This window comes from Phaenicophaeus curvirostris, chromosome 16, assembly GCF_032191515.1.
Source record: "Phaenicophaeus curvirostris isolate KB17595 chromosome 16, BPBGC_Pcur_1.0, whole genome shotgun sequence".
NCBI lineage: Eukaryota > Metazoa > Chordata > Aves > Cuculiformes > Cuculidae > Phaenicophaeus > Phaenicophaeus curvirostris.
This window is the reverse complement of record NC_091407.1, coordinates 11,180,007-11,194,052: the sequence shown is the minus strand read 5'-3', so window position 1 is coordinate 11,194,052 and position 14,046 is coordinate 11,180,007. Positions and strand designations below refer to the sequence as shown.

Here is a 14,046-nt window from a genome sequence, read left to right as displayed (position 1 = left end):
TGAAACTGTGAAGATTACATTTCAGAATAAAACTGCAATTTAGGCATTGATTTGTCATGTAAGGACATTTCATTTACTGATGAAAATATGAAAGTACAATGAATTTACATAATTCACCTTGGCTTGGAGAGACTGGTCAGATCCCAGAGATTACTTAGCGCTGCTGAATGCTTGTATAAACTTGCTTTCCTTGCAGATTATACGTGACAAGAATAGTCTTGTGGAGTTATTACATAAGAAGGACTATTTAAAGTTTATTCGTTTTAGTGTAATTTTGACATTTCTAAATTAAAAACAGCCTGTTTCTTGTTCTTGGTGTTAGAGAAGCTCAGAGAATCTTCAGTATGGAAAACATTCTCACTTCATAGTGCAATGTTTTGCATCGTGAGTTGACTTTATTAACAACAGTGCAGCATATTACACCTTCTCCTATTAATAATTCCTATGTGCATCACGCACTGCACTCTGCAGAATCTCCTACTAAAGTCTAATCACACTGCCCTCATAGTCACAGGCCCTATTCTTGTAGTTGTACAGATTTAACATGAAAAAAAATGATTTTTTGAAGAAAGACAACTTATGCTGAATACCTAATTCCAGCCTACACTTGTGTATCACCAAACAATGGGGTAGGACTTCTTTCTGAAACAGGTTCAAGTTTTTTACTGAACCACTGTATTTTAAACTCCTCTGATGACAGAATGCAATTTAACTTCATAGAAACTGGTGTTCAAATATGAATAGTGAATTTCTTTGGAGTCGATGATCCAGTAGGTCTCTTCCAACCTGGGGATTCTATGATTCTATGATTCTTTGCTTGTAGAGATCTCACTGTTAAGGCACAGAATTTGGTTAATGGGATGCCATTAGCTTTCGCTTTTATCTAGCACTGTCAGTCCATGCATTAAGAACTGGAGGAGGATCACCTCCTGAGTGCAGGTAGGACAGCCATCCCAGCAGCTTCTTCTGTCTTCTCTGCCCTCACACAAGTGACCATCAGACGGCTTTCCCAGAGCCATGCAGGACCTGAGAACCACCCGTGCTGCCTCCTGTCACTCCCCAGAGGCAAGTGGAGCAGCAGGAAAAGATTTCTGCCACTTCTCTGGTAAATTCGTATCATTTTGGAAGCAGAGGCTTAGAAATAGGAAAGTAGAGACCAAAGAGAAGTGGAAGTGTCAGACTAAAGGCAAGTCCTCTCTAAGGAGAACTGCACAAGTTTCTGAACTTTGGCTGAACTATTTATGAAATACATGTATGAAATGTTAAAATCTATTTACTTGGCAGTATTTGGCTTTTAACAGAACTTCTGAAGAATGCAGTGCACAAAGATGCCATTTTAATGGAAAACAACAACTGTTCCAGGACACTGTATGGCAATAAAGCCCTAATCCAAGTAGGCACAAACTTCTCAGAAGATTAAAAATGTTCCACAATCTCATATAAGAAATCAGCACTGACTTCTTGTAACAATTCCATCCTGCTTTTCTGCAGAAAGCACTTCATCTCCAGTATTCAGTTAGAACAAATTTCATAAACACTGCTTAACAACGTCCATATAAGATATTGTAAAGACCTATTAAAAACCATGCCAAGTTGTCTTCACTGCCTCTCACAAACTGGATAAAGAAATATATTACAGCATGGCATGTATTATGCAATGTTTTGTGTAGAAGTTATTAGGAGTACCACATCTAAAAGGGATAATTAAAAGGTGGGGGAAAAAGGGAAAAAGTCCCCAAAGAATGCTGATTTAAACCTTAGTAGTTCCCATTTAACAAACAGTTTTGAGAAAACACCCATGGCGACTTAGTTTAACGCAGATTACTTTCTACAGTTATTCTAGTACAGGTGACAAAAATAAAATCCTCATAAGCAAGAAATCTGCCTAACTAATCTAACACTTCTATAATTTCTAAGGTCACCTTTTTAACACTGCACATCTCTTGTCTTCTAAAACATTATGAGATTCCTGCTGCTGCAAATGATTCAGGCACAGCCTCTGGAGCATTCCAACAATTTTACCTCGTAGTTTAGGTACACAATGGCACAATATTAACTTAGCTTCATACTCTCCAAGACCATTTCCTTCATCTTATACATCAGATCCAGAGCAGTTACTTATTCTCCACAGCACATAATATCATTTCCGCATGCACAGTTTCCATGTGCAGCAAGTCCTATTGCAAGTTGCCTGGAAATATCTGGAAAACTTTGCTTAAAAAGCGCATGATGGATTACTAAAAAACAATATTCTCCTTCAAGAAACATGCAATGGCAATAGAATGGAAAATTATCAAGGCTAAATAGGGAAAAAAAATAAACCAACAAGCCTTACTTGTGCAAGGTTTGAGATGGCCGGTCATTTTTCTCCAGTTGTCCATAGCAGCTAGTTTTCGCTTCAGGAATGAAGGAGTATTTTTCCAGCATGGCTGATGCGGCAGTGGCAATAATCCCAAGGCCATCCCGTACCCGAGCTTCTAAACTGTAGTCCCATTCATCATAAGATGCTGAAATAAGTCCTGAAGGAAACTCCTTGGGAGTAATTTCTGTGTTACCGCTAACTAGGCTGGGAACTATCCAAAAGTAATCATAGCCAGTAAGGCCCAGGGAACGAGCCTCATCCAGTATGTAGACAGCTTCATCCTTGGAACAATATAGCAGGATGACGGATGAATGAATTTTCTTCAGCTGAATTTGGGTCTTGGCATCTCCAAAGGCGGTATCAAGTATGATGATGTTCTGCATGTCCCAGCCCACAAAACTGTTTTCCACTGTGGTCTTAATGACATTGATGAAGTCTCGATATCCAGGGAAAGTGGTGGTCACCAAAGAAAACACATGCCAGTCATAATCCTGCATGATCTTCAGCATGACAATGGCTTCTTGCTGGATGGAAGCCCCAAACTGGAAGAACGTGGACATCACATCCTAGAACACCAAACAGTGAAAAATTACTACTTCTATACAAATCTTAAGGGAACAGAATCTCTAATCCTTCTGCTCTTTTCAGTCCACCATGGTTACCCAAACTTTCATTGCATTGAAATAACTTGCCATGCCTTACCACATTGATATCATTAATAAGAAAAACTGATCATAAGTACCATAGCTAATTAAAATATTTGCCAAAAAGCAACAAATAGATATTTATGTAGGAAATTTCTGAGCGCTTGATCACTTGAAGACAACAATTCAGATCAGCACTTACTGCTGGTAGCTTGAGATCCACCAGACTTATTAGGAATGCAACCCAACAAATTCATATCAAGCTTTAGGTACAACAGACATACACATACACAACGTAACATGTATTTCTATGAAGAAGCTCTCTACATCTAGATCTAATGTCTGAAGCATAGTTCATTTCCACAGGATCACTGGACTTGGTGGAAGCTGACAAACTCTGAAGTAGATTTATCCTCCCCAAGTACTGAGTTCACTACTGTTCACGGTCTCACTCCTACTGAACAGGATTCGTTCAGAACACATGGCCCATTGATGCCCAATGTAGAACTAACAGGATGGGACTCCAGAGACAACCAGCAAACTGACGGTGTCCTCGTTAAAGGTCTTAAATGGAACTAAATGCAAGCAATGGCCTCACAGACTGTAACTGTTAGCTGCACTGCCCAACAGCTGTGCTGTCAGTTTGCTAGGAGACACGTTTCCAATATTTGTGTTAGGTTTTTACAGTATTTGTAGTATTTTATAAAGGATAAGGGCAGGTGCCTCTTATTTTAACACCATTTATTAAAACAGGCAACGCAATAGCATATTTCATTGGCACTAATTTTATGAACATTTTCATTGGTCTCTTTTTAACAAGTTGCTGTAAGATAGAGATTTATTTTTTAATTTTATATTCTAGATTTACATACATCACAATGATTAGAATACTGAAACTATACACAGGAAGGTATGTAATTCTTCATTTTCATTTTGTTTCACTAGTCATTCCTGACCAGCAGTGGCAACTTATGTGCACCATGAAGACTGACACCAAAGGTACAAAACACACACTACTATTGATAATGAATGAATCTGCTATGGCTTCTTTGGTATCTAAAGATGGCCTTCTGAATGCCAGTGCCAGACTTCCTGGGGTCTGGGCTTAATTACAGATGTTATGAAACATATTTGGAGAAGAACTGAATTAGGAAGATTTGATTGCTGAATTCTTCTTGGTGACCTGCACCATATGTTTAAAAGTAAACAAACAAACAAGTTTTTCATCTGAGGACACTTGCAGGTGAATAAACTCAGCACACTAAAAAATCTGCTCAGAAGCAGCATTTAATGGTTTAGTTACTCATTTACTGATATCAAGAGATAGCACCATGAAGTCAAGTTTGCTTCCAAACTGAAAATAAAAAAATACTGCAATGCGATGTCAATCACTTCAGTTATATTCTCCAGCTCCTATCTTACTGTGGTTTTTACTTGTGATTATGCCAAATTACAGTAAAACTAAGTAAAATTTACAGAAAATTAAATAAATTATTTCCATTATATCCTTTCACTCCAACCCATTTCTATATTTGCTTAATGGCCACTAATATAGTAGAATTCCTTTAAATCACACACAATACTAAATCCTTAGTGCAGCACGAGGAACTTCTTCTGTAAGAAAACTGAAGATGAAGTCTTTCAGGGAAGAAAAAAATTCACATGGACATTTCCAAGTGTGACCTTACTAACTAGTAAATACAGATTTTTAACTTAGAGCAGTCCTTATCCTCTCCCCTGGTCATGAACAACTGTGTGTGCACAATGGCCTGTGTCACCATCACAGGGGTCTGACAATATAAAAAAAGTTCAAAAATAAACCATTTCCATTTCACAGAATTGCAAATGTGAGCTTCAGTCAAAATCAGGCAATTAATACCAATTTGTGATCAGAATGGTGAAAAAAAATATGATTATATGGTGAAAACAGGTTTGAATTCAGGAAAAGCAGGGATACAGATGTCACAAGCAAGAGTCTTATCTGAAGAAATTCCACGTAGTTCCACTGACTTCATGCAAAGGTTTTAATAGAGCTGAAGATCTGACTGTAAGTGCTTACAATGAATTTGAAACAGATGGAAGATTACAAGCAAACTGCAGCCTTAGGAACTTCAGCAGATATTTAAATGCCTAAACGGAGACTATTCAAGGACATACTACCCATTAAGTTTAGGGGGTAAATAGTTTAGTGAAAAAACAGCAAGTAAATAAAACTATAAGGGATTCAACTATTTTATCCTTAAACATCTACAAAACTGTATATTTTGAGATTTCTAAAGCTTCACATTCTTCCTGAAAAGCATTCTTATTCCTCTGCTCTATACAGACTTAGTATTTTGTTAAACATATAGAATTTAAGTTATTCTTTTCTATATTCAAGAACAAACTAAAATTATGTTTGTAGTAAACAAAAATTATTTGGTTATTTTCATTTAACTGTTCTCTTGACATCAGTTAAAATAACTAAGCCCTTCCTGAAATAGGAATAACACATGTAGTATCAGAGATATTTTAAATGCATATTTTCTTTCCTCACTGGCCTCATCTATTCAGGTTACTGGTGGAGGGTGCAAGGAACCTGTACCACTTATCCAATAAAAGAAACTTTCATACAAAGGAATTCCATAGATAATTCTCAAAGTATGAAAATCTCAAGATATTACACTGATACTGGCACAAATTTAGAGAAGTAGCTGTGGAAACTGATAGGTAATGCTTCACCTGATTTTTCTGTTCTAGCTTCCTAGCTGGATTCTACCACAGCAATGTAAACAAACAACAGTGATGAACAGAGAAGGAAAAGAACAAATGAAAACTTCTTGTTTCTTTGTCTTTCACAGGAACATACAGTTTCATAGAATCATAGAATCATAGAATAACCAGGTTGGAAGAGACCCACCGGATCATCGAGTCCAACCATTCCTATCAAACACTAAACCATGCCCCTTAGCACCTCGTCCACTCGTCCCTTAAACACCTCCAGGGAAGGTGACTCAACCGCCTCCCTGGGCAGCCTGTTCCAGTGCCCAGTGACCCTTTCCATGAAAATTTTTTTCCTAATGTCCAGCTTAAACCTCCCCTGCTAGAGCTTGAGGCCATTCCCTCTTGTCCTGTCCCCTGTCACTTGGGAGAAGAGGCCAGCTCCCTCCTCTCCACAACCTCCTTTCAGGTAGTTGTAGAGAGCAATGAGGTCTCCCCTCAGCCTCCTCTTCTCCAGGCTAAGCAACCCCAGCTCTCTCAGCCGTTCCTCATAAGGCCTGTTCTCCAGCCCCCTCACCAGCTTCATTGCTCTTCTCTGGACTCGCTCCAGAGCCTCAACATCCTTCTTGTGGTGAGGGGCCCAGAACTGAACACAGGATTCGAGGAGCGGTCTCACCAGTGCCGAGTACAGAGAGAGAATAACCTCCCTGGACCTGCTGGTCACGCCGCTTCTGATACAAGCCAAGATGCCATTGGCCTTCTTGGCCACCTGGGCCACTGCTGGCTCATATTCAGTCGGCTGTCAACCAACAGTAAAACGAACTGTACATGTCACACCAAGAGGAAGTAATCCTTCAATTGCTTCTCGCTTATCATTATTCTTGAATTCTGTACACAATATAAACGTCTGTCATTGCAGAAGAAGGGCACTTCAGCATTCCCTTGCTTGGGCACAAAACAGAGCAGCTCATAGATTAATATATTAGACCAAGCTGCTTTCTAATTAGTGTACTGAATCCATAAACCTGTCTCTGTTGTCAGAACTGCACATTTCACTTCACAATTCCAACAAATTACGGGAATATTTCTCTTGAAACCATCCTCAGCTATTTTCATGACATCTTATTTTCCCAGTTCCAGCTTTTCCATGAGATCAGCAGGGCATATTCACAGCTGCTGTAACAGCTGAGGTAAGCCCTGACAGTAGTTTATGCCTACCAGGGAAAAAGCTGCAATAGTTGATTAGTTAAAGAAAGAAACATTTGTTATCTAAAATATATACCTTTTGTTACATGAAAATGAAATGCTAAACCAGAGCAAAATAGGGGTCAACATAAGGTCAAACTGATTTTCCACTTAGTAGAATTGTCGAGGATGGCTCTTTCCCTGGTAAGGCAATATTATGACAGGAAACAAAAAACAATATCAAATATAGCTTAAAAAGCAATCCAGAGGATGATTTTATTCAGCTAGGAACAAAATTAGTATTGATAGGACTACAAGCAATACTTTCAAGTTATCATAATTGCTTCTTTCTTACTCACTCTGTATCCTCTACAGAGATCCAGCAAAAATTATTTTTCTCCTATTTCACAGCACTAACTTAGATATTCCATTTTTATAACAGATTTGAGACATGTGGTGCTAGGTCTACATATACAGTGCAAGCTGTTTCCCATTTGATGAATTATTATAGTCATTTGGCATTTTTATGAAGACTGGAAAAAATGAAAGCCAGAGATTAGTTATGAATCTAAGCTGAACAATTTAGCATCACATCAGAAATATAAAGAAGGAAATTATTTGTACCAATCTCAAATGTAGGTAAATAATGTGTCTTGCAGTATGTTAACTTGGTGCCTTTTTTTTTTAGATTACTTGAAATGCTGCATTGATCCCCTGGTAAACATGACGTGAATCGTGTTTATCTCTCATGAATATCTAGGTATCAGCCATACGGGCTGTGGCACTATACAGACCTGTGCAAAACTTTCACTAAATGCAAACACTGAAGTGGAGAAGCTGAAAGGAAAACCTTTCCTCCCAAGATACCCATTTCTAAACTCTTAAGTTATTAAATTGCTGCCTCTATTCATTAACAGTATAGAACATGCAATTCCCAACACAAACATCTCAGTGAGGCACCCAGGGAGAAAACTCCCCCATTATCACCATGGGAGCAATTTGGGGGAAATTATATAAAATTATGTACTCTCAGGCAAAGCAGAGCAACGTGTGAGGGTGGAAATAATTTACTAATTATTACTAACAGCAGAAAAGACTTGCTTCCCAAGGACCTGTTACCTCTCTTGGCCTCACGCATGGCAAAAACATGCATGACCCCCGCACGTGGGTTTCTCTGACAATACCAACCTCTCTTTGGGCAGCTGTGCTTCTGCTGTGGAGCTGCCAGGGCCCCAAGAATCCTCCACCAATCTCTATAGCCCCACCTGGGTCCCCCCCAGCTGCCACTACACCAAGTCAAGCTCAGGTGCAATAAAGCCCATGCCCAGTCCTGGTAGACACTGACTCACCCCTTCCACTCAACCCTGAGCCTGATTCATCCACCTGTCCTTACCCAGCGATGCAGGAGGGAGCGAGCAGCAGGGCAGGGGCTCTGCAGATGAGGGCACGCGTGGTCCTGCAGTCCCTGCGTGACAGATTTGAAGTTCTCCAAATATGCACACATAGATCTACGAATGCATTTCACCATTTGTCACCGAGAAGACTAAAGCCTTCTAGGAGAGCTAGAAAAAGGATGGAAATTCTCTTCATGTGAAATTTAACTTTTGCAAATGCAGAGCCACAAAATGCATAAAGGTCAACAAAAAGGACAAACCAAGGCCTTACATTTAAAATAAAAAGTTTGCTCTGGGAGAAGAATGCTCAAGTTAGAAAAGGGCAGTAGCAAGCAAGGGAGTACATTATGGCTTTCCAACATCTGACATGTCCCCTTTTATTATTTCAGGGAATAAATATCAGAGAAACATGGTTTTGAAAGGTTAGCACCAGTTTAATCAAGCATGTTCTTTCCCATTTCCAGAGGGAGCCTGCAGGGATTCATTTTGCAGAGGCTTCTGTATTTTCAGCTCATGGTTTAATCTTAAGAATTTTGCTAGATAACAAATAGATTTTTTTGTTGGTTTGGGGTTGGGGGCTTTTTTGCTTTAATATATCCGTTTAATTTTATGCTGCCTACTTGGCTTATCTGGGCCTACTACAAGAGTTGAACTTTCTCACTATATTTTCTATACCAGAAGAGCAAATAAACACAAAAGAACAAGAACAGGCTTTCTACAGATCATCACAGAGTTCATGGGTTTTGATCCTTCACATTCTTCTAATAATACAGTGTCATGTCTAATGAATTAAAGTAACTCAATGTGCCATCATAGTGAAACAACATAACTTAATTATGGAAGATAACTAGTTTAGCACAGAGCTCAGGAACCGTTCCCCGGGCTGGAGCGTACTGCCTGCGTTTTCAACATATCTAGTATCTATCTTTCCATTCACAGACTGTTCCCACACTGGAAATTGTGGTGTTTCAGTCTGAGCTCCAATTCTACCAGGATAGGTAAGTGAAAAATGCTTTCCCCAGCTGACATGACATCAACAACGCTGTGACTGAATTTGATAAAATCATGAAAAGATTCATGCGAACCAGCAGGGATTTTCGTGTGGTCATTCGATGAAAGGTTGTTTTACTAATAAAGCAACATGCTGGGCTACCTGGAATTTCTCACCTTCCTCAAGTTTCAGTCTGTTACTATAAAGAATTACCTATCAAATCAGCTAGTTCATTTACTTTGAACCAAATGTGCTCCCATAAGGCCATGAGAGAAGCATCAGCTTCTGTTGATTCATGGGCAATTTAGGGAACTTCAAGGCATTTTAGTTTACAGTGAGTTAACAATTTCTTGGAGCAGACAACTAGTTCTAATTATAAATCTTGAAAACAATCCTACTCTTAGTGGAAATGCTTACTGACAACAACCTTGTATACAGGATTTAACTGTCCAGTTTCAAAATAAGTCTCCGATAGCCACATTTCAGTACAGGTAGACAGATCTCTCACAAAGAAATTCTGGAAATTCCAGAATTTCCAAGGAAGTCCAAAAAGAGAAACAAATGAAAAAATATTGGTTTATCTTCCTCTTTCAATAAAAAGCAAAGCTTTTTAATCTCTTTTTTCATTTTCCAGCCAATGAAATTTCATTCTAATAGTTTAGTCTTACAGATTTTACTGCCCCAAAGGGTTATGTATTAGTATTTAAAATGTGCAATGCCCACATTTTGTCTGATTAACAGCTTTTTACAGCACCAGCCTAGTTAATTTTTTTCAAAATCAATCATCTAAATTGATTTTGCTCTACCCTAGCCATAAGTTTAAACATGCACACAAATTACCGTGAGTCATCCACAAAATCTCCTAGAATTCACTTTACTTGACATCTTTTTTGGGTACCTCCTAAATTAAAATTCCTAAATTTGGTAACATTTTTTCAGTTTAATGTTAATATTTTCACTAAGCAAAATTTCACATGCTTCCATTTTCAAGAATCAATACTTTGTAATAATTCATCCCTGAGACAAACTTCCGTTCCAGCTCTCTGGTATCTTACACACTTAGCTGTACGATGACATCACAGAGTAATTTAGGTATGTATTCTCTATCCCCACCCTACACAAAAAGTGTTTCAGAACAAGAATTTGAGTGGTTGGAGGTGTGACTCTATGTCCAAATTTTCTACCTTATCCAGTACACATATTACACAAGAAAATCCTGCATAACAAACTGCTTACAACTCATGCGTCAACAAAAATCTGTGAAAGGATTTTCATACAGCTTTTACCGTTAAGATCCAAATTTGCTAATTGTGTAAACAGAATCAAAATGTTACCCACAATAATGTTCAAGTATGCTGCAGCCAAGGATGCAGCATTAAATCCAGAATCAGTAACAATTCCTCATTTAATGGCAGCTGAATTGAGCCAAATATGCTGATTATTTTTAGTATGTACTGCACATGTGCCTAAATGCTATATACTATGTAGAATGATACACATAATTAAATATCAATAAAAATGCCTTGACAAATCATCTCCACCAAAAACATTTGGTCTCAATCGAATGCTAAAATACTCCTCACTTGTTTTGGGATGAGAAGCCAGAAAACCATTAACTAAGACATTTCCACACATCTACACTTAACGAGTAAAAATGAAGGCAACAAACAACCTCCCCCTCCACCCCCTTTCACCAAATGGCGAGGTTAAAATATTAAGCAAATAAAAAAAAGACAAAACAAATTCAATTGCTTGTAACTGTGTGCTTTGCCTTTATGAGCCGGGACCCCTGAACTGGCCACCTCTGTGTAACTAGTCGGCTTCGGCAGCATTGGCTTGACAAGAGAAATCCAACAGCAAGAGGCTAGATAGAGAGGGCAAACAGACAAATGGGAAGGAAATCTTTTAAGAGGAAGGCTAAAAAGAGTTCAAGGAGCCATTCAGAGCAGCTTTCCATGGCAACAGAGATTTGTGGAACACATTACAGTAGCAGAGGAAGATGATGATAAGATGAGACAGTCAAGATTGTTGATCTTCATGTATTTTGGTTCCCCAGGTGGTTTGGGTTCTAAAGAAGAAGAGGTGCAAACCCAACTCACCTGCCTTTGGAAGGCAAAGTCACAAAAACATCATAACTTATCCAAAGCATGCATGCTGCTTTTAAATTCTTCTAGAAGGAAGTGTTTCAAAGTACTCAGCATGCTGCTCCTCTGCTGTTACATACAATCAGCAGATCTGAAAAAGAGAGCGATTCAAAGGAAACACCATTTGTGCTTATCCTTTATGCTCTCCTCTTTAGGCATCATCTTTGGCCTCTGGGCAAAGCTACAGCAGCTCTTCTGTTATGCTAATAGAAATTACATGCTTTCTCAAAGTGAGTGATCAGCCCATCAGTCTAGCAATGAATATTCTTTTCCATAGTACATTTAATAGCAGCAAGTCAGAAGCAAATTCAGTTACAGAATTTCTGATACATATTATCTATATCAGTACTTGCTTTTCACCCTAGCTCAAACTGAGGAGGGGGGGCTAACTGCATATCTTAGAATGAATCCTACTTAAAACAACATAGCTCAAAGTACACCAAAAACATGATGTTTCACTGGTATTCATTGCAGAGCCTTTGAATAACCATAGCTAAAATCACACAACATAAAACATTTGAGTTAAAGGAGTTGCAAAGTCTCCAGTATTCAGAGCTACTGCATTCATACCATTATAGAAGAAACAAGAGAAGAATGTGGAACAAGGGAGAAAGTAGAATTCAGCTGCAGGCAGATACAATAGTTCTGCAATATCAGTGTGCTAACCAGATAAGGACATGAGCACTTAATGTTGCATTCTATGATGGATGGTAATATAACAGAGATACAAACATAAAAACTCTGTGGCACCTAATTTTTCTGACTCTACCCACACAGTTCCACTCCTTCTGTATTTTCTTTCTGGCATTCTGTTTAAGGATGCAACAACTTATTTAGCTGCAAGAATATCACACATCCAGAGATTTGTCAAGCATTACTCCGATAAGCAAATGATATTCCGGGTAGAAAACCTCTACCAGCATATATTCAAATTACTGAGATTTTCGTATGGGCAGTAAAGCCATTTCTTCCCTGAAAAAGCTCAGTTCAAGCTACTTCCTTAGTTAAGGACAGGCAAAGTATCTTTAAGCATGGTTCTGATTTACAGTAAATATCAGAGGGAAAACATAACTTGAAGAAAGGAAATGTTCAAAACATTAAATGTAGGTCCTTACAAAGCACAGTAATTCTTTCTAGAAGTTATTACATATTTGACAGTCATACTAGGTATAGTAAATACTGCAGTGCTCTAGCAAATTGAGTATCTCATTCCAGCTATAAAAAAGGCATGTTTGTACAATGTTCAGTACAGTGCGAAGAGGACTGAAGCTATTTTCCTTAACCTGCACAATATCTTTATACTTTGAAGAGAGAGACACAACAACTCTTGTATGGAATATAAATAAGTAGAAAAACATACTTTACGGTTGTTGTTTATAAAGCCAGGAATGCTTATTAGTTGCACTACGCACACAGCTATTTCTTAGATAGCTGCATCACCACACAAATCAATGACCTCTGTAGATTCCTACAGAAATAAAAGAATAAACTTCAGAGTTTTTCTGACATAGGTAGGAAACACAAGATTTTTAACTAATCTCAGTATAGAATACAACACTTAATAGATTTCTTCATGTATCCATACTGCAACTAAATTCTAAGTACCCTCACACCTAAATTCAATGGGAGTACAGGAAGCTCAACAGCCTCCAAAGGAGGGTAGGCTCACTCGTAAAGGAGCATCTGCAGAGATGTGAGAGTTTTACCATGCCCAGTTTATTTATGCTATTACACATGTCCTCAGGAAAGTGTTTAAGTACTCCAGGAACAGAAATAGATTGTCTGTCAATATGAAGTGAGGGTACTTAGTCATTTTCATTAACGGAACTGTGCATCAAAGGGATTTACTTGCCAATCCTTCAGGTTTCTTTGAAAAAGAATCCTTTTGTGTAGGATGGCTAACAAACAAAACACCTGTTCTTACAAGTTGTCAAGTGCTTTCAGTTCCATACATTAAAGATGAGTACTCATTACATTTCAAGAACCTTATGTAACAAAGCTTGTTAAGAAAGTTGCAATTGCAGTTTAGATTTCACTGTAATAGGCTGGAGGGATCACACTTTGCGTTAAACTAGCATGTCTTGATTTGTCTCTATTTGTGTTCCCTAGTGCATACCCTCAAATAGCAATTTTAACTTTACAGGCTACAGGATTGCTCTTCATTTGCAGGTCCTTTCAAAATAACCCATCGACCTTCCAGTGCTCAAAATCCAGTCTGAAAAATACTGAGACTGGAAAGCAGCATCCCAGCCATTTCTATCTGATACTTACTATTCAACAGCAAATGTAATGTTTCACTATGATTAAACAGCTTGTTTTAATAAGCATTTCAGGATTGATCCCCAAGCTTACCACAGCTTACTGTGACATGATGTACTACCAAAAAGGAAAAGAAAAAGCCACAAACAGATTCTTTGCAATGTACTCCACCCAAACCTCCTGGAATACAGGCGAAAAGTGGAAGAACAGAGGAAGGCTTCACTGCCCTCACTAGGCAGTTCTGGCACTCCTTGCCATGAATCATAGTTTCTTAACATCTTTAACACAGACTTCTTCCCACCCCCAGTAGATAGCAGCTAAAGAATGTGTTTATATGAAATCAGGAGCACTTTTATTCACTGCAAAG

At 38.4% G+C, this 14,046-nt stretch overlaps 1 protein-coding gene across 4 annotated transcripts in view; it reads right to left on the bottom strand.

Moving 5' to 3' along the window:
* GRIN2A (glutamate ionotropic receptor NMDA type subunit 2A) overlaps window positions 1-14,046 on the bottom strand; it is a 165,130-nt gene that overhangs the window by 71,108 nt on the left and 79,976 nt on the right. For all 4 annotated transcript variants that reach the window (XM_069870506.1, XM_069870508.1, XM_069870507.1 and 1 more), the window contains exon 4: window positions 2,336-2,928. In XM_069870506.1, coding sequence (XP_069726607.1) covers window positions 2,336-2,928 — 593 coding nt within the window. The remainder of the gene's footprint in view (window positions 1-2,335; window positions 2,929-14,046) is intronic.